Source organism: Moschus berezovskii, chromosome 4, assembly GCF_049115385.1.
Source record: "Moschus berezovskii isolate FMDL1 chromosome 4, NW_MosBer_1.0, whole genome shotgun sequence".
Lineage (NCBI taxonomy): Eukaryota > Metazoa > Chordata > Mammalia > Artiodactyla > Moschidae > Moschus > Moschus berezovskii.
This window is the reverse complement of record NC_142463.1, coordinates 18,627,817-18,645,740: the sequence shown is the minus strand read 5'-3', so window position 1 is coordinate 18,645,740 and position 17,924 is coordinate 18,627,817. Positions and strand designations below refer to the sequence as shown.

Here is a 17,924-nt window from a genome sequence, read left to right as displayed (position 1 = left end):
TCCCAAGTCTCAGTTTTATAGCCCCTGCATTTCAACAGCCCCCCGCCAAATGATTCGGGGATATTTGAGGACCTCATCAGCTAATGTGTGTGAAATTGCTTGGTTAAGTCATCAATTCCCACCCAAACATGGCAGCTCTGAGACCTGGGTTCAGCTCAGAGCAGCCTTCCTGGGAACCCCTGTCAAGTTAAAAAACAGGCCATGAGCAGTTTGCCTCAGACTGAGGCTCCTGTCCAGGGCATGGCACACCCTCCTGGAAGCCCAGCCAATTGCAAAGGTTCTGCTGTCGGGTTCTGAGCAGGAAGAGGGTGAGATCCCACAAAGCCGGCCCTGAGCCAGCCCTTTCCCTGCCCACCAGGAGCCTTCATGTTCCCCTACTTCATCATGCTCATCTTCTGTGGGATCCCACTCTTCTTCATGGAACTCTCCTTCGGCCAGTTTGCAAGTCAGGGCTGCCTGGGGGTCTGGAGGATCAGCCCCATGTTCAAAGGTGAGGCCCGGATGGGGTACACACACAAACACACACACACACACACACACACACACGGGCCTCTGGGGGCTGTGCTGACTCACCCATCTGTATAAACACTGCCAACCCCTATGGAACCTGGGTGTTGACCGGAGGCCCACATCACCGGCCAAGGCCAGGGACACATGCTGGGATCCATTGTTTACTTGGCCTCCACCCTCTCCTCCTACCCCGTTCATACACAAAAGCCCTTCGCCGCCCCCCACCCCCAGCCTGCAGCTCGCTCCTGCCAAGGCCTTGACCTGCCTGTTCTGTGGCCCTCCATGAAAGCCTGCCCCTTAGGCCCTTCACAATTCGCTTCACGTCCTTTAGCTAGGTGTGTGAGGCTGCTCCTGCCCTCCCCTCCCCCAGGTGTGGGCTACGGCATGATGGTGGTGTCCACGTACATTGGCATCTACTACAACGTGGTCATCTGCATCGCCTTCTACTACTTCTTCTCGTCCATGACGCCCGTGCTGCCCTGGACCTTCTGCAATAACCCTTGGAACACGCCCGACTGCATGAGCGTGCTGGATAACCCCAACATCACCAATGGCTCCCAGCCTCCTGCCCTTCCTGGCAACGTCTCTCAGGCGCTGAACCAGACCCTCAAGAGGACGAGCCCCAGCGAGGAGTACTGGAGGTGAGGCCCCCATGGGGGCTGGGCTTCTAGGGGTTACCCTGGGGGCCTGTCTTCAGCTCTCCCTCTTCGCCGTCGGGCAGTGGTCTTCAGTCTAGGGAGGGTGCCCGGAATGGAGCAGGGCAGGGGTGTGGGCAGCCTCTCCAGTTTAGGAGGGACTGATCACAGGCTTTGTGAGTTCATGAGAGTCCTTACAGAGTGGCATCGAGGGAGGGAAGGCTCCAGCAGTCAGGCAGGTCAGCCAAGTAGAGTTGGGGAAAAGAAGGGGTGGCTTCCTGGCGAGCAGAAGAGCATGAACAGAGGGCCTTAGTCCCAGATGAGCCTGAGGGAAACCCGTTGTGACGAAGCATAACAGGTGTGTGGGGAACTCACCAGCCATGTGGTAGCCTACAGGGAGTACATGTCTTCTTGGAGGACTTAGAAGAATGAAGCGTAGACCTAACCCAGCAGAACCAAAGAAGAGCTGTGGAAGTTTCCTGAGCCCAGGGCTGTCCTTATGAAGCTGTGTTTGGGAAGGGCAGCCTGGCACCCCTGAGCTCTGTGGTGACAGAGAGAGGCGTCCCGGGGCTGGCTTGAAGGGAAGCTCTTGCTGGGGGTGTTTGGAACATCTTGTCCCAGCTGGGTGGGTGTGAGGGCACAGCAGGACATCCTGGAGGAAATTCCCCACGTCCTGTTGGGGAGCTCATGGGAAGAGGGCTTTGTGGGCCGGTGGGCAGGCCTCGTTCATTCATTCCACAAACATTTATGGCGTCCACTCTGCTGGACTCTGTGTGCCCATGGGGTATGAACGGCTCTGAGACCATGCCATGAGGAGGTCACAATCCAGAAAGGAGCTGGGTAGTTAATGCTATTAGGGGCAGGGGCCTCAGTGCAGGTATATGCAGAGGCATGGTGAGGGCAAGAGCAGGTGATCGAGGAGGCTTCCCATGGACTTCCCTCGAGGCCCAGTGTCTACCACTCCAAGCTTACCTCTACTTCAGGGGGCACAGGTTCAGTCCCTCTTTGGGGAACTAAGATCCCACATGCCAAGCATGACAGAGTCAAAAAATAAATAATAAAAAGAACCCAGACTTGGCAGAGGAGGGAGAAAAGGAGCTATAGAAGGATTGGGAGATATGGGCAGATGAGCCCCAGCCAGGAGGTAGCAGACTGGAGCTGGGGTTGGGAGCAGGCAGGACAGAGTATTGGGACAGAGGAGGCCAGGACATCAAAAGGCACAGGGCTTCCCCTGCTGGTCAGAAGGTTCGAGGCCTTCTCCACGCTGTGATGGAGAGTCAGGGCTGAGCGGTGGAGGTCCCAGTGACACTCAGAGTCCTAGCGGGTCCACGTCCTCTAAGCCGAGGGCCAGCACTCAGAGGCTCAGGGCCCAGTGTCCCTAGGCTGCTGCTGCTGCGTACGTGCTCAGTCGTGTCTGACTCTTGGCAACCCCATGGACTGTAGCCTGCCAGGTGCCGCTGTCCATGGAATTTTCCAGGCAAGAATACTGACGTGGGTTGCCATTTCTTCCTCCAGGGGATCTCCCTGACCCATCCTCCACCTCCTGCATTGGCAGGCAGATTCTCTACCACTGAGCCACCTTGGAAGGCCCTATCCTGGGCTATAGATGTTTAAAGACGGTTAAGATGTGGTCACCGTCCTCAAGACTCATGGTGGAGATTATAGAGCCATTGCCTCCCAGTGAGGTTTGGGCAGAATCAACTCTGGGCAGAGTCAGTCGTTCAGTCATTGGACAGGTCATTTCCTGAGCACCAAGGAGGTACCGGTGCTCAGAGCAGGGACAGAGCAGGGAGTAAGAGACTCCACCCACTTAGGTATTCTGCTACATCTGAGGCATGGTGTGGCCCGGGCAACTCGGTCTAGACGAGGGAGAACCTTCTGGAAGCTTCCCGAAGCACAAAGCCCAGAGATGCTCCAGAAATTCTCATCCCAGGGCCTGTCTTCCAGGGTGGGGCTACTGCTTGGCAAAGCTCAGGAGATTTTATCCAGTGCAATTAGAGGGGAATTTCCCTCCAAGAAAACTAGCCATGGGTCAGGAGGTCCGCAGGATGGCCCGCTGAACTCCAGTCTTTGGCCGGGGCTGGAGCCAGGCCTCCCTAAGGAGCCCCAGCCCCAGGCAGGACTCCTTCCCTTCAGGATGGCTCCCTGCTGCTCCCTTCTGGAGAGCCTAGGGAAGTGCCCTTTGAGAGGGCTGCCCAAGCTGGCTTCAGCAGGATAAGGTGAGCAAGCACCCCTATTTCTCGGCACCTACTATGTGCTCATTGTTGTTGTTTAGTTGCTCAGTCATGTCCGACTCTTTTGCAACCCCGTGGGCAGTAGCTCTCCAGGCTCATCTGTTCATGGGATTCTCTAGGCAAGAATAGTAGGGTGGGTTGCCATTTCCTTCTCCAGGGGATCTTCCAAACCCAGGGATCAAACCCAAGTCTCCTGCATTGCCAGGGGGGTTCTTTACCCCTGAGCCGCCAGAGAACTATGTGTTAAGCATATTATATGATATCACCCCCATTTTCAGATTCAGAGACTGATTCCCAGATGTTAAGGAACTAGACCGCAATGCTGTGTCAGGATATACATGCCCTGCTGTGCCTGGTGCCTAATGTGAATTAGGCCGATGATACTCTGCAGGCATTCTGGGTCCACAGTCTCCAGCAACCCTTTGGAAAACTGCACAGTCTCATTTGAGCCCCACGGCAACCCTATTAGTGTGTGCTGGTTTTATAAAATATTCCCATTTTACAAGTGAACAAAGCAAATCAAGAGAAAGATTTACTCCTCTAAAGGGAGAAGAGCTCCCAGGGCAGATTTCTGAGCCCATGTCTGCCTTTTGCCCACCCTTTGGCCTCCAGTCTTCCCTGCCCTCACCCCCTCTTTACTGCATTATCTTACAGTCCTCTGAGAGCTGATCTGATGCTTGCCAAGCAGGCCCTAAGCTCAGGACCATGCCCTCATCTCCCCAGCAGACACCTGGCACCCAATGGGACTTGGATCCCAGCACCCCCTCCCAGTGTCTTCATGCCAGCTGTAGAGCCACACAGACCTCACTCAAAATCCTGGCTGTGCTACATACCAGTATGGCTTTGTGAGGTCACCAAACCTCTTTTGGTCTCAACTGTTCATCCATTAAGTGGGCGTGGTTACAACATCATTCTTGTTATTATAAAGATGTAGCAGAAATCACTGAGAACAGTAACGGGTGCTCAGTAAGCACGGTGATAGCCACTGCTGGAGATGCAGTGAAATAGATGAGAGTGCCCTGTTCTTCAGGCATTTACCATCTGGTTGGGGAAATGAAAGAAGAATGCAGAATGAGTCCAGAGATGTTATGTGAAAGCCAACTTGTAAATCTGCGGGGTTCCAAAAGTTTTTCAGTTAGTTGTTTGGTCTCAAAAGCACATGGTCCAAAACCAAAACAAAACATTAAATATGGTGCCATAAAAAGAAAGAGTTCAGAAGTCTAGCCTTCCAAACTCTTTAAGCCCTTGTATTGTATGCTGAACTCTTGCAATAAAAAATAATACAAAGCACTACCAGTTTAACATATGTAACTAGATAAAGTTTTTAGAGAGTCTTTTGAGCAAGGAATGGGTTGTTTACTTTGAATACTGGTGCTTAAAGTAAATCACCTCTCAGCTGTAGCAGTAAGACCCGGTGGCTATTCTGGAAGGCAGAGCTTCCCAACACGATGTGCCCTAAATAGTGTGCCAGTCCAGTCGGGCTTGGGCAGCCCAGAATCTCCAGCCCTGCTGCCTTCAGCCTTCAGCTTTGAGCGACCTGTCTATTTGCCCCATGGGCCCAAATTCTTTTTTTCTGCATGTCCCAGAGGGAAAGAGATTGGAAAGCACAGCCGTAAGGGTCCAGGAGCCTCTCCTGGGAGCAGGGGGTGGACCTTATTCATCCCTTTGTCTTTGGTTCCCCCACGGACTGAGAAACTGGAAAGTTTCTGATCCTGATGCCTGTTGAGTGAACCAACACATTGGCAGGAGTTTGGCACAAGAGGGATGTGTTGGACAGCGCCCTCTGCAGGTCACAATGTGAAGGGCAGCCTAGGGGAAGATTTGAGGCAGAGGAGGCCTAACAAGGTGCTTGCAAGTCTGACATTCCGGGGGGCTGACCAAACAAACAAATTCCAGACCTGGCAACATTGTCCCATGAGGGACCAGGGTGACCACCCATCACAAGGTATTAAACATGTTGTCATGAGGTTTGAGAACTGAGTTGGAAAAAAAAAAGTAAAAATAGCTAAGATTAGAGGACAGCCTATGAGCTATGCTGAGAAGTCCTCACTGAAAGGGGAGAAAGAAAGGAGCCTCTATTTTTCTAAATTTATCTACAGATTATCCTCGGTTGATGTTATGATGCCCATTTTAAAGATGAGGAGACTGAGGCTCAATAGTTTGTCTCTTGCTCATCAGTTCTAGCCTGGACAACTCCAGCAGCCAAGCCAGTCCCCCTCCAGATACTCCCCTTTATACTTCCCAGTCTGTTTTCCATGATGTTAATTCATGCATCCATTCAGCAAATGCTTATTGGGCATGGCTCTGTGCCAGGCACTTTGCGAACCACTGGAGGGATACGAGAATGAATAAAACAGACAAAAACCCTTGCCTTTATAGAAGGCAGATAACAAACTGAATAGTAAAATGTGCAGTATGATAGCAGGAGACATACTCTGGAGGAAAATACAGCCAGGAATGGGGTACGGTGTGCCAGGCTGGGGCTGGGGTCGCAGTTTTAATCCGGGTATCCAGAATAGGCCCCTTTGCAAAGAGGACACCCGAGTAAAGATCTGAAGGAAGCAAGGAGGGAGGGAGCCACGTTGACAAGCCCAGCTGCATAATTTGTGGGGCCCAGCACAAAATGAAAAGATGGGGCCTCTTGTTCAAATGTGTTCAGAATTTCAAGATGACAATGGCAGAACAGTAGAGCAAGCACAAGGCCCTTCTAAGCATGGGGCCCTATGTGCCTGCAGAAATCTCACACCCACGTGGACATGTGGAGGTCTGAGGAAAAAAACACACCAGAGAGGGAAGAGTACGTGTAAAGACCCCAAGGTGGGAGTGGGCCGGGCACATTTAAGGAACAACAAAGAACCTAATGCAGCTGGAGTAGTGAGTAAGCGGGGAGGGAGCAGGAGGAGAGGAGATTTGAGAGATGGCAGTTAGGAGATAGTGGATCATGGAGGGCTTTGTAGCCACTGTATGGACTGGTTTTTCCATGGCCAGAGATGGGAGATGCTACAAGGTTTTGAGCCAAGGAGAGGCCCTGAGAGACCTAAAAACCCTCCAGAAGCTTCTCATTGCTCTCAGAATAAAATCCAAACTTCTCTGCCTTGACTTCACAACTTCTCTTGATCTTGTTCCTTCCTATCTTCATCCTTCTCTGTTCCCCTCCCCTTCTCCTCCAGCCTTCCTGAGCTACTGACATGCCCAGGCAGTTCCTGACCCTGTCCTGCTGGGTCATGACCTGACCCTGACCCATGCCCTCAACCTGGCATGTGCTTTCATTTCTCTTCACCCACTTGCTCCCCATCCTTGAAACTTTGGCTCAAGCCTCACCTCTTCCAGGAATACTTCCAGTGTGCTCCTCCCCATGGGGTTAAGACACTCCTGGCATGCCCACAATACCTGATTTAGGTCAATATGCCCAGCATCTAGCAAAGGCTTGACACATCAATGTCCAGTCGATTGAAGAAACACAGCTGGCATGGCACAGGGCTCCAGAGAGAGTCATGCATACTCAGGAGAGGAATTCAGGTTCAAGTCTAGGCCTGCATGCTCTGGTGTGTATGCTAAGTCGCTTCCAACTCTTTGTGACTCCATGGACTATGCTCCTCTGTCCATGGGATTCTCCAGACAAGAATACTGGAATGGGTTGCCATTTCCTCCTCTAGGGGATCTTCCCAACCCAGAGATCAAACCCATATCTCTTAAGTCTCCTGCATTGACAGGCGGGTTCTTTACCACTAGTGCACCTCGGAAGCCTCCATCTTTACTCAGTACTCCACTGCCTCCCTCTGTTCATCAGAGTTGGAAGACTAGTGTGGGTGAAAAGGTCACAGAAGGCTTCCTGGAGGAGGTGACGCCAGATAGGGTGTGTCCAGTCTGGAGGAGAGGGCCTTCCTAAAGGAAAGACCTGGGCCAGGTCTGAGCAGGGACAGGGAGACCTCCACAACCCAGGGGCTGAGGAAGCTAGCCCAGGCCTGGGGTGTGGCCTGCAGGCACCCTCAAGGATCCTGGGAGAGGCAGCAGGCAGAGAGGGCTGAGCAGGCTGGGGCTGGGGCCTTGCCAAGGCTCCCATCTCAGACAAGCCAGCCGCCGGGACTCCGTGAGAAAGGAGGTAGCTGCCAGGCTGGGCCCTGGGCCTTGGGAATGTGTTGCTGGATGGCGGGGCTGGCCCTCAGTGACAGAGTATCCCTTTCCAGGCTCTACGTGCTGAAGCTGTCGGATGACATCGGAAACTTCGGGGAGGTGCGGTTGCCCCTCCTGGGCTGCCTTGGTGTCTCCTGGGTGGTCGTCTTCCTCTGCCTCATCCGAGGGGTCAAGTCTTCAGGGAAAGTAAGTCCCCCTCCCTCCAGGATCTGTGCCTCCCCCGCCTGGGTTTTGCCTGTGGGCGGGTGGGTGGGGGCGTGATGAAAGCATGTAGGAGGGAGAGAGGGACCAGAGGGCCCGTGGTGGCTGAGGGGGCAGGTTGGTAGGGGGTGGGGGGGTGGGAAGAGCCCAAAGGAGTCCAGCGGGGCCCCTGTCACCCCCAGGTGGTGTACTTTACGGCCACATTCCCCTACGTGGTGCTGACCATCCTGTTCATCCGTGGTGTGACCCTGGAAGGAGCCTTCACGGGCATCATGTACTACCTGACCCCACAATGGGACAAGATCCTGGAGGCCAAGGTGGGCTGTGCTTGGAAGGTGACCTGGAGGGACGGGGAGGGGCAGAGAGGCGCCAGCCTCTGACCGCAGCTGCCCCTGCAGGTGTGGGGGGACGCCGCCTCCCAGATCTTCTACTCGCTGGGCTGCGCGTGGGGCGGCCTTGTCACCATGGCTTCCTACAACAAGTTCCACAATAACTGTTACCGGTGAGAGCCTCCCTGCCGGCGCTGGGGCTGCCCCCCGTTCCTGCCTGCTCTGCAGCCCGACCCTGCTTCCCCCAGACCCACAGATCCAGAGCAGCCTCCTGGTCCGCCAGGACCCTCCCTTCTGCTCACAGCCTGGAGATCCTGGCGGTGCCGGGTCTGGGTCCAGTCACTGCAGAGCAGAGAACAGCTTAGGCAGAAGAGAGAAGGGGTGACGACAGTGATGCCCCAGGGGTCTGTAAGGACTCAAGAGCCTCAAGCCCACTTAAGGAGGCCCAGAGCAGACCAGAGAGGAGAGTGGGGGTGCTTTTGTTCCTAGAACTTTCCCTGTCTCCAAGTCTCCCGGCCTGCGTGTCCTGACCACTCGTTTCCCTCCCCATTAGAGACAGTGTCATCATCAGCATCACTAACTGTGCCACCAGCGTCTATGCCGGCTTCGTCATCTTCTCCATCCTGGGCTTCATGGCCAATCACCTGGGCGTGGATGTGTCCCGCGTGGCAGACCACGGCCCGGGTCTGGCCTTCGTGGCATACCCAGAGGCCCTCACACTGCTGCCCATCGCCCCACTCTGGTCCTTGCTCTTCTTCTTCATGCTTATCTTGCTGGGGCTGGGCACTCAGGTACCAGGCGGGGGACTCGGGCCTGTGGCTGGGGGTGGGAGGAGGCAGGGCCAAGGGTATGCCCCTGCTCTGATGGCCGGATCCTGCAGTTTTGCCTCCTAGAGACATTGGTCACAGCCATTGTGGATGAGGTAGGGAATGAGTGGATCCTGCAGAAAAAGACTTACGTGACCTTGGGCGTGGCTGTGGCTGGCTTCCTTCTGGGCATCCCTCTTACCAGCCAAGTAAGAACCAAGGGAAAGGCTGGGTGGGAGTTGCTAGGTGGGTATGGGGGAAGACAGGGGAGAGAGGGGGACCATAGCCTCAGGCATCCCTGACTCAGCTGCCCACTGGCTCATAGGCAGGCATCTACTGGCTGCTGCTGATGGACAACTACGCGGCCAGCTTCTCCTTGGTCATCATCTCCTGTATCATGTGTGTGTCCATCATGTACATTTACGGTAAGTGCCCAAGTGTCCACGGCCTCCCGTGTCCCAGCCCCTGGCCTGCTCACGCTGTCCTGTGGGCTGCTGACCTCCCTTTCTCCAGGGCACCAGAACTACTTCCAGGACATCCAGATGATGCTGGGCTTCCCACCACCCCTCTTCTTCCAGATCTGCTGGCGCTTCGTCTCACCAGCTATCATCTTTGTAAGTTCCTCGCTGGTCCCTCCCCCGCTGCCCCCGTGACAAGCATCCTTCTCTTGGGAACCAGCCAAGGAAGAGCACGAGCTCTTCAGGCCAGAGCTCCCCCTGGGGGCTCCGCACCCACAGCTCTGGTCATTGGAAGTCTGAGCAAAGCTATATAGAGTCAGACAGGTGTGGAGACTCAGAACCACCCAAGCCCTGGCCTTGGCTTAGGAAGGGAGCACAGGGCCCTGTATTTGACAGAAGACAGTTCCTAGCTTCAGAAGGGGAAAATAGGCTGGCAGCAGCTGAGAGCCAGCCCCTCTCCCTGATATTTCCACCTGGCATCCCCCCAGAGGAGTCTCAGGAACCATGACTGACATTGGCATTGGCCTCTGACAGCTTTGCTGAGCTTGTGTCTCTAGGCCCTCATAGCTGAGGTGCTTGGAGTGCTCAGGATATGTGGTGTGAATGCATGTTCCAGAAGCAGGCTGTGGAAGTCAGGTATCAGCTCAGGATCCGGGACACCCTCCTAAGCCACCCTGGAATTGGCTGGCTTGGGAGGGGGAGTTCTGGGTTTCCACCAGTATTCAACACCTGGAAGACAGACCCCCCAGCAGGGAGTGGAAGTGGTGGAGGGAAAGCCCACCATGACCAGGAACAATATATTAAGTCTTGTGATACAGCTCTCCATGGTTTCATTATTATCCCCACTTTACAGATGAGGAAACTGAGGCCCTGAGATGTTAAGAAGCTGACCCAAGGTTATACAGCTTCTAAGAGTCAGAGCCCTCATGCGAAGCAGGTGGTCTGATCTGGAGCCTGTGTGCTGGGCCCATGCTGCATTAGAAACAAGTTTAGGAGGAGGAGTGGTCTGTGGACTACAAACCTTCTGATTTTGTTCCTTTATGATCAGGGTGAGAAGTCGGGGGCTGGGGTGGGGGTTGGGGGGAGGGATTTGCTAGTATAATGGTCCCTCCACGGAAAAGAGGTAGGGCCATCTCTGAGTGACAGAGGGGTCAGCCCCATTATCAGGGCAGTGTCTGGAGTCGTGCCCCCCATCATGCCAGCTCCTCTGTGCTTCAGAGAGGTCAGCACCGGATTTCCACTTTGGCTCATGTTTCTGGAAAGAAAAACTCACTAAGGCCCCTGAGGGCTGAGACTTCCATCACATGGGGTGTGGGATCTTCCCGAGCCTGGCACAGGCACCAGCTCTGGCCACTGGCCCAGCTTTGAAACAGGAGGAGCGGAAGTGTCCTGTAAGTGGTGGGGGGGCGGGGGAGGGCAGATGCCACCGCCAAGTGCTGTGCCCTCAGGGGTTGTGGCTTTGGCCCAGGACCTGCCTTGGGGGAGCTCATTCTCCAGGGCTCCCAGGAAGCTGCCGCCCTGTGAGGAGACCCAGGGCACTGCCCAGGCAGGGCAGGAGGCAGGAGGCAGCCTGGGTCCAGTGTCTCCAGGAAACTGAGGCAAAGCCTGAAGCATCCTCTCTGTGCTCAGAAAGCCAGGCTGGAATCACCTTTGGGTGAGGATGCCAGGCTCTGTGGACGCGTGCTTCTGGGCCGTTAGTTTTCTTTGGAGGCTTTACTTCTTCATAGTGCTGAAAAGATCTTTTTTTAAAATTTTTTTTACAAACTCCATCCTTCTATCAGCTCAAGTAAAGGATTTGTCCACACGTTAGATCAGGCTCTAGTTCCATTCAGGAAACTTGTTATCGCTCCTCTAAGTGCAGTGTCCCCTGGGTAGATAGAGGTCTTGACTTCTAGAATTTAGTCACTAAAAAGGCTGGAGGGGCCTGGGCTCCAGGACGTGGCTGAAGGCGTGGGAGGTATACGCTGAGGCCTCCTGGCAAGCAGCGCCCCCGCCCCAGGCCCTCCAGGTGGCCCAAGAGCCGCCTGCCCATCTTTCTGCCTCCTGCAGTATTTTTGTTGCTGCAACCCCAGGCTTTATCTCTGGTGTCCCTCGGCTCTTTCCACAGTGGTTCCTGAGAGCACCCTCAACCTGACACGGTTTGTAGGCTTCGGAGCCTCCCCCAGCTGTCCATTGCTGTCTCTGCAGCCAGAGACTGGCAGGACTCCTCCCTTTCCTTTGCCTCACTGCTCCCACCTCCCTACCTAAGTCAGTTCAGATCGGCACATAAGATTGTGCCAGGTGCTGTGCTGGGCACTGAAGACCTAGAGCTGATGCAATCCTAGGAGCTCCCAGATCTGGAGGAAACATTCAAAAAATGCTTAGTAGATGGAAAATGCCATTGAAGCCTTAAAGGCCACGGATTCGGCCTTACTTCAGCAGGCAGTGGGGGGCCACTGCAAGTCTTTGAGTAGAACTGATTTCCAAGGGCTACAGCAGCTGAACAGTTTCTTGGCTGCTTCAGGATTATCCAGAAGCCAGACCCCTCCCCTTCCACAGTGCCCACCTGCCCATCATACCCTGGACCCCTGATGCCATCAGCTTCTTCCACTACCCAAACGTTGATGTCAATCTGCCCTCCCTGAGATGCCTCTTTCTAGTCTGGGAAACTGGAGAGGGAGGGGAGCAGTGCTGATAGGAGGCCTAAGGCCGGGGTGGGGCTGGGCAGGACTCACGCCCACTCCCAAATCCCACTCTTTGCAGTTCATTCTCATCTTCTCGGTGATCCAGTACCAGCCAATCACCTACAACCAATACCAGTATCCAAGCTGGGCCGTGGCCATTGGCTTCCTCATGGCTCTGTCCTCTGTCATTTGCATTCCACTCTACGCCCTGTTCCAGTTCTGCAGAACAGATGGGGACACCCTCCTGCAGGTGAGGGGTGGGGGCAGGGGCAGCCAAGTGAATCAGAAGGGGGTGGATGGATGGATGGCGCTCCAGGGCTCCCTTCTGATGCACTCTGCCTGCCCGTCCCTCCCCCATGCCTACCTCTCCTGCAGCGTTTGAAAAATGCAACAAAGCCAAGCAGAGACTGGGGTCCCGCCCTCCTGGAGCACCGAACAGGGCGCTACGCCCCCACCATTCCACCCTCCCCTGAAGATGGACTTGAGGTCCAGCCGCTGCACCCGGACAAGGCCCAGATTCCCATGGTGGGCAGTAATGGCTCCAGCCGTCTGCAGGACTCCCGGATATGAGCACAGCTGCCAGGGGGATTGCCCCATCCCCACCCTGTGCTCCCAACACAGAGACTGGGGAGACGGTGGATAGGTATCACCGCCTGCCCCCACCATGCCCTGACCGGAGGTGGCACCTGTCACCTTGGCCACCACTGCTAGCGCGGTCATTCGTGCTCGTGTCCCTAGTGTTTACAGGTCCTTTGGATGCCAAGATGGCACCTGGGGGGTGTGGGTGATGGGAGGGGTTGCTGGGGGGCCCAATAGCACTTTGGAGGGTCTCAGGCCAGGTCCCCAGAGGCCTGCTGGGCTTCATGTGGCCTCTGATGCCCCCACACTTTGCCCTGAGCTGAGGTTCTGGGTGGGTCTCCTACCTGTCCCTTGCCCTGAGCCTTTGGCCTCCTGACCAGTGTTCCTGACCTTGGGGTGGACCCCAGCCTCCTCCCAGGCTAATTTGGATCTTCCTACCTGGAGGCAGGGTGAGGAGCCGGGGGGCTGTGTAGTGTTACGGGTCAGGCTGTGCGGCTCGGCCCTTTTGTCTGTGTGATTATTTTTGTAAAAATTGTATTATCTGTGGTTGCCAGCCCCTCGCCCTTGGCCTCGGGCCCAATCTGTCTTCCAGGCTCACCTGCACCTCACCTGCGGCTCTGACATCTCTGTGCCTCCTTCCAGCACTGGCTGTCAGGGCCAGCCCAGCAGAGGCCCATGACCCAACAGCCTGCCCAAAGAACTCGTTTCTGGGGGGTGGGGTGATGCTCAGCAGGAGGTTTGAGCCCAGAGTCCCGGGGAAGGGGACCCTACACGACACCCCCTTGCCCTACCACCACCCACCAGCCCAGTCTTCCCCAACTGGGCTACCCTTGTTCACGTGCCAAATCGCTCCAGCCCGCGTGCCCCAACCCCTCTCTGGAGCCAGAACTCCTTCCCCCAAGCCCTGCAGTGTCCGTGTGTTCGTCCTCCGTGCCCCTCTGTGCAGTGACAGGCCCGGAAGAGCCACCTCTAATCCTTTGTAGCAATAACGGTGCGCCTCCCACCCCGACCATCCACGCACCACTAGGATTTTAAAGTCCATAGATTTTAATGAAATTTCTATTCCTGTCCCTGAGCTGCTGCTGTGCTTTGTCTGGGTCCTCCAGGGGGACATGAGTCAGGGCTGGGACAAGACATTCTCCTGCCAGGCCTTTGGGGGGGTACCTGGGAGGAGAAATGCCAGAGGCTGTGATAGTCAGGACTGGACACCCAGGACCTGGTGAGAAGGCAGAGTGAGGGCCAGACAGACAGCAGTGGAATCCTGGGGAGGGCTCATCCTAGACTAGATCTGAAGTGGACTGGGCCCTGGCAGCTGAAAGGGGGCAGTAGCAGACAGGACAAGTGCCAACCGAAGCTGAAGCCTCCTTCCTGAGCAGCCCTTCAGGCTGGGGCCTGGGGTGCTGCACTGGACATCGGAGTAGAAGCTGGCCTTTTCCTGGGGCTGCACTGAATCTTCCGTCCCCAGCGGCAGGTGGAGGCCAGGCCGTGAGGTTTGGGGCAGTGCTCCAGAGGAGGAGCAGGCAGGCAGCACTGGAGAGGCCTGGCCCAAACTCCAGCAGCCCCGTGGAGGCAAGACAGGGGTCCAGGGCCCTGGTTGGAGGACCCCAAGGGCTGTAGCCTGAATGGGAGGGAGTAGCTGTGAGGGGGCCATGGCCTGCCTCTCAGCCTGCCCCATCCAGCTGTCTGTCTGCTCTGGGTTACCTGTGGCTGGGGGAGACACAGGAAGGCCTCAGGGGTGACTGCAGCTCCTGTTGCATGGCTGCCTTCTGTTCCTTTAGCTCTGGGGGAGAGGTTCTGCCTGAGACACAGCACCCAGTCTTCCAGGGTGTGTCACAAGAGCGGGGTGGGGGTGCGGGGGAGACGGGGGGTGGGGGTGACACAGAGCGCTGGGTGCTCTGGGGCCTGCCAGCGTCCTCACCTGCCAGGGTGGGCTCTAGGCTTGCCTCAGAGGGCCGAGGGGCCCTTGTATATTCGTCTTCCAGGCAGCGCTGCAGGGAGAGCTGGTTCAGTGCCTGGCCTTACAGCAGGGGTGGGGCAGGGCTGGGCAGGGTGCCCAGGCCAAGATCCCCATGGTGGGGCGCAGGAACCAGCCCGTGCAGTCTCTTCATCCCAACCACATGGGGGCACTCCTGAGAGGAACACCAGCCTCTTCCTGAAAAGCTGAGCTTGGCAAGGGGGTGGCAGGCCTGAACCCAGACTTGGGGAAGAGAAGGAGGCAAAAGACCTGGGCAGACCCAGCAGTTGATCTAAAAGTGCTGACCTTGGACTTAGGGACTCAACTGGAATATGGGTTCACGTACTTAGGGATCACACACATAAGAAGTGTGCACACAGGAAAAACAGACCCAGGCTTCACACAACCTCTGCAGGCACAGACACACACAGACCCATGTGTGTGGCTCTTACACCCTGGGTGAGAGATGGGGGTGTCTACGCTCAGCAGAAGGGCTGGGGGCGGGGCGGCCCAGGACTGCAGCTCACCTGCAGGATAGGAATCTCCCTCTCCAGCGCGCGGCACTCTTCCTCCAGCAGGGCCCTGGGACACGGGCAGTGAGACACCAGAAGCAGCACTGCAGGCCCAGGTCTCAGCAGAGCCCTTCATGTAGTCCCAACGTCTGGCCTCCCCAGGAGCCTCCTCCAGGCCCTCCTATCATAGCCCACCTCTCCCTCTGCTGCCCTCATGCTGTTCCAGCACAGCCTTACAGCCCTGCCAGCCTCTTCCCGGGCAGGGTGTGTCCTCTCTCCTTGCCTGCCTCCCAGTGCCCATCCTGAGGAGCAGCAGTCTCTCTTCTACACCACAGGACTAGACTTGCGGGTCCTCCTACCTCTATTCTCCCCCGCATCACAGCCTGGCCCCTGCTTTAAAAACTCTGCTATGTGTCATCTCTCTCCCACTTCCCAGGATAAAAGTCCTCAGGCCAAGGCCCGTGTAGGCATCTGTACTTGACTGATTCCTGGCAGCAACCTCATCAGCATCCTGCCCTTTCCACCTCTCAGCCCCACTCTCCTGGGTCTCCCAGCCAGGTGTGTTCCCTCCCTTCTCCTCCCAGTAGTCCGAACTCATCAAGGTCCATCTGCAGTCCCACCCTCCCTGTCTCCACCCCCACTGCACACACTTGGGGGCCTCACCTCAGGTGTCCAGCAACCTGGTCAATGTGGGACATGTTCAGCTGGTCCTTGATGACACTGAGGTCCCAGTGACAGCTGCTGGCAGATGAAGTCAACCTCACTCTCCCATGCTGCTTCACCCCAGGACTTCAGGACACAAATGCCATTTCTCCTAGACAATTTTGTGCTTTCTCACAAAGGCAACACAAGACGGTACCAAAAGGAAGTGATCTGGAGCCTGGGATTGTACATGGGTTCTGCCACCCTTTACTGTGTGTGAGCCTGGGAAAGTCAATCATCCTTTCTGAGCTTGAGTATCCTCATCTGCAAAATGGGGACATCACCAGCTTCATAAGGATGTGTGAGAAATAAGTTGCTACCATTCACTGATGAACATGCTGTTGCTCATTTATCTCATTCAGTCCCCAGCCCTCTCTAACCTAGTCCTCGCAGCCTGGCTGTCCCAGCCTGAGGGACAACTGGCCACTGGATGAAGTTTTTCCTTCCACTCATGTCTGCGTGTAGTGCTCCCTCTTCCTGCAAGGTGCTTCTCTTTGTATCTGTCTGGAAGTCTGTTCCTCATATTCTAAAACCCAGATTGAACCAAGCTCCCAGGATTGGCACGTGTCTCCTGGGCCTCTGCAGCCCTCATGGGCTGACTCCTACCACAGGTGGCTGTAGAAGTGTCAGTCCCAGAACAGGAGCTCCTCCATGCCCACAGGTGGGACCTACCAGCTGGCGGGGGTCCTTTGCCCAGCAAGGACAGATCCCTCCTCTCCTATTACTATACCTGGGTTCACCAGCTCTCATCTGGAACATCTCCTGTTCTGGCAAATCACGCCTGGGCTCCTCCAAGGCAAAGAGCAGGACCCTGGGGTTATATTGCATCCAAGCCTGGGTCTGGTCCCTGCAGAAGATGCATAAAGGCAATTCAGGGTCTCCTTCCAGGGAACCACAGGAAAGGCAACCCTGACCCCTTGTCAGTTGCCAGGCTAGCCCATCTGAGTTCTGGAGACAGGGCCCAGCCCCAGGTCTGGAGTTCCAACCTGCCCTCACAGATGGCCTTCCGGCGGAGACCTTGGAGCAGCTGCCGCAGTTCCCGGCGCACGAGATCTCTTACGAGGGGCGGTGGTGCCAGAAGGGAGGAGAGGTCAGAGGTGGGGCGCGACCCAGGGGCTTGGATAGATCGAGCCTCTTGGAGCAATGATCGTAACATCACCACCTGCAAGGAGAGCTGGGGCACCTCGGCGACGGCGGAGGGAAGTGAAGGGAGGCAGGGAAGCTGGGGGAATGAGGGGCAGGGCAGTTAAATTGGAGAGGGTTGGGCGGATAGTGAGATCCGACAAGAGCTCGAGAGTTACTGGGCAGGGTTAGGGACCCGTAGAAGGTGAGAAAATCATCCAAATCGTGGGACAGGTCTGCCGTGGGGCCCACCTTCTTACGCCCCACCTCTGCCCGAAGCTCCAGGCTCAGATCCACCGTCGTCTCCCCTAGAATTCTCTTCACTTCGGGCCGCTCCGGGAGCGGAACGTGCTCTTCCACCAGTTCCCACAGCGACAGGGAGTCCCCAGGCATGGCCCGCCCGCGCCGCCGCCCCCCAGACGCTTGGACCTGCGGGTCCACGGGTCTGAGCGCTGGGTTACTGGGACACCGCTAGTCGCCCAGGGCCGGGCACGCCCACTCACGCCTCGCCCGCTTCCGGGTCTCACAGGCCACGCCCCCAGCCTGTCACTCGGACCGGTCTCTCCCAAGCCCCATCCCGTTCTGCCGCCCGTCCCCACTAGAGTTGCTCGGTCCAGAGCCGCTGGCCTCCAGCGCTCTTCTGCCCTACTACTGATCGCCTCTCGGAGGCCACGGTTTCAGGTCGCGGCCCCGGGACCCAGGCAGCGGGACTGGGGCCCAAGCTCCGCCTCTTCCGCGCGGCCGTCACCCGGGAAACGGGGCCCGCTACCCAAGCCCCGCCCCCAGGGAGTCCCGGCCCCGCCCACTCCAGGCGGTGCCGGCTAACACAGCCCAACCCACAGCCGTGGTAGGTGGTTTCGCAGTCTCAACCACGCACATCAACCTGACTCTTAAGCACCTTTCATCCCTGGACACCTTTAGACGCCAGGGCAGGCGAAAGGACCGAGAAATCTGAGCCCGGTGGGTTTATTACTTCCTTGCCTTTTCTGACCAGGAGGCAGCGGCAGGGTAAAATTTCTCCTTCCAGCCCGCGTTTAAGTCTAGTGAACCGCTGCGCTTCTAGAGATTTGGGAAACCAGGACAGT

General features: G+C 56.4%; 2 protein-coding genes across 16 annotated transcripts in view; one reads left to right on the top strand and one right to left on the bottom strand.

The window, feature by feature from the left end:
* Nucleotides 1-13,624, top strand: part of SLC6A9 (solute carrier family 6 member 9) — a 31,545-nt gene extending 17,921 nt beyond the window's left edge. For all 4 annotated transcript variants that reach the window (XM_055402031.2, XM_055402033.2, XM_088835227.1 and 1 more), the window contains exons 4-14: nt 359-490; nt 881-1,151; nt 7,567-7,699; nt 7,897-8,031; nt 8,113-8,216; nt 8,597-8,834; nt 8,924-9,058; nt 9,175-9,274; nt 9,363-9,463; nt 12,050-12,220; nt 12,346-13,624. In XM_055402031.2, the coding sequence (XP_055258006.1) occupies nt 359-490; nt 881-1,151; nt 7,567-7,699; nt 7,897-8,031; nt 8,113-8,216; nt 8,597-8,834; nt 8,924-9,058; nt 9,175-9,274; nt 9,363-9,463; nt 12,050-12,220; nt 12,346-12,540 (1,715 nt within the window). In that variant the 3' untranslated portion in view covers nt 12,541-13,624. The remainder of the gene's footprint in view (nt 1-358; nt 491-880; nt 1,152-7,566; nt 7,700-7,896; nt 8,032-8,112; nt 8,217-8,596; nt 8,835-8,923; nt 9,059-9,174; nt 9,275-9,362; nt 9,464-12,049; nt 12,221-12,345) is intronic.
* CCDC24 (coiled-coil domain containing 24) lies at nt 13,574-17,897 on the bottom strand. 12 transcript variants are annotated; one of them, XM_088835235.1, is made up of 9 exons: nt 17,107-17,897; nt 16,704-16,939; nt 16,448-16,564; nt 15,679-15,753; nt 15,031-15,085; nt 14,468-14,537; nt 14,251-14,329; nt 13,979-14,167; nt 13,574-13,713 (listed from the first exon to the last, which is right to left on the bottom strand). In XM_088835235.1, the coding sequence occupies exons 1-9, from the start codon at nt 17,230-17,232 to the stop codon at nt 13,581-13,583; spliced, it is 1,080 nt and encodes a 359-aa protein (XP_088691361.1). In that variant the 5' UTR covers nt 17,233-17,897; the 3' UTR covers nt 13,574-13,580. The 12 variants fall into 12 exon arrangements, with proteins under 12 accessions (XP_088691361.1, XP_088691356.1, XP_055258012.1 ...); XM_088835230.1 differs by having other exon boundaries at nt 13,899-14,167; nt 14,251-14,537; nt 15,679-15,756; nt 17,092-17,897; XM_055402037.2 differs by having other exon boundaries at nt 13,574-14,167; nt 15,679-15,756; nt 17,092-17,897.
* Nucleotides 17,898-17,924: the final 27 nt, after the last annotated feature.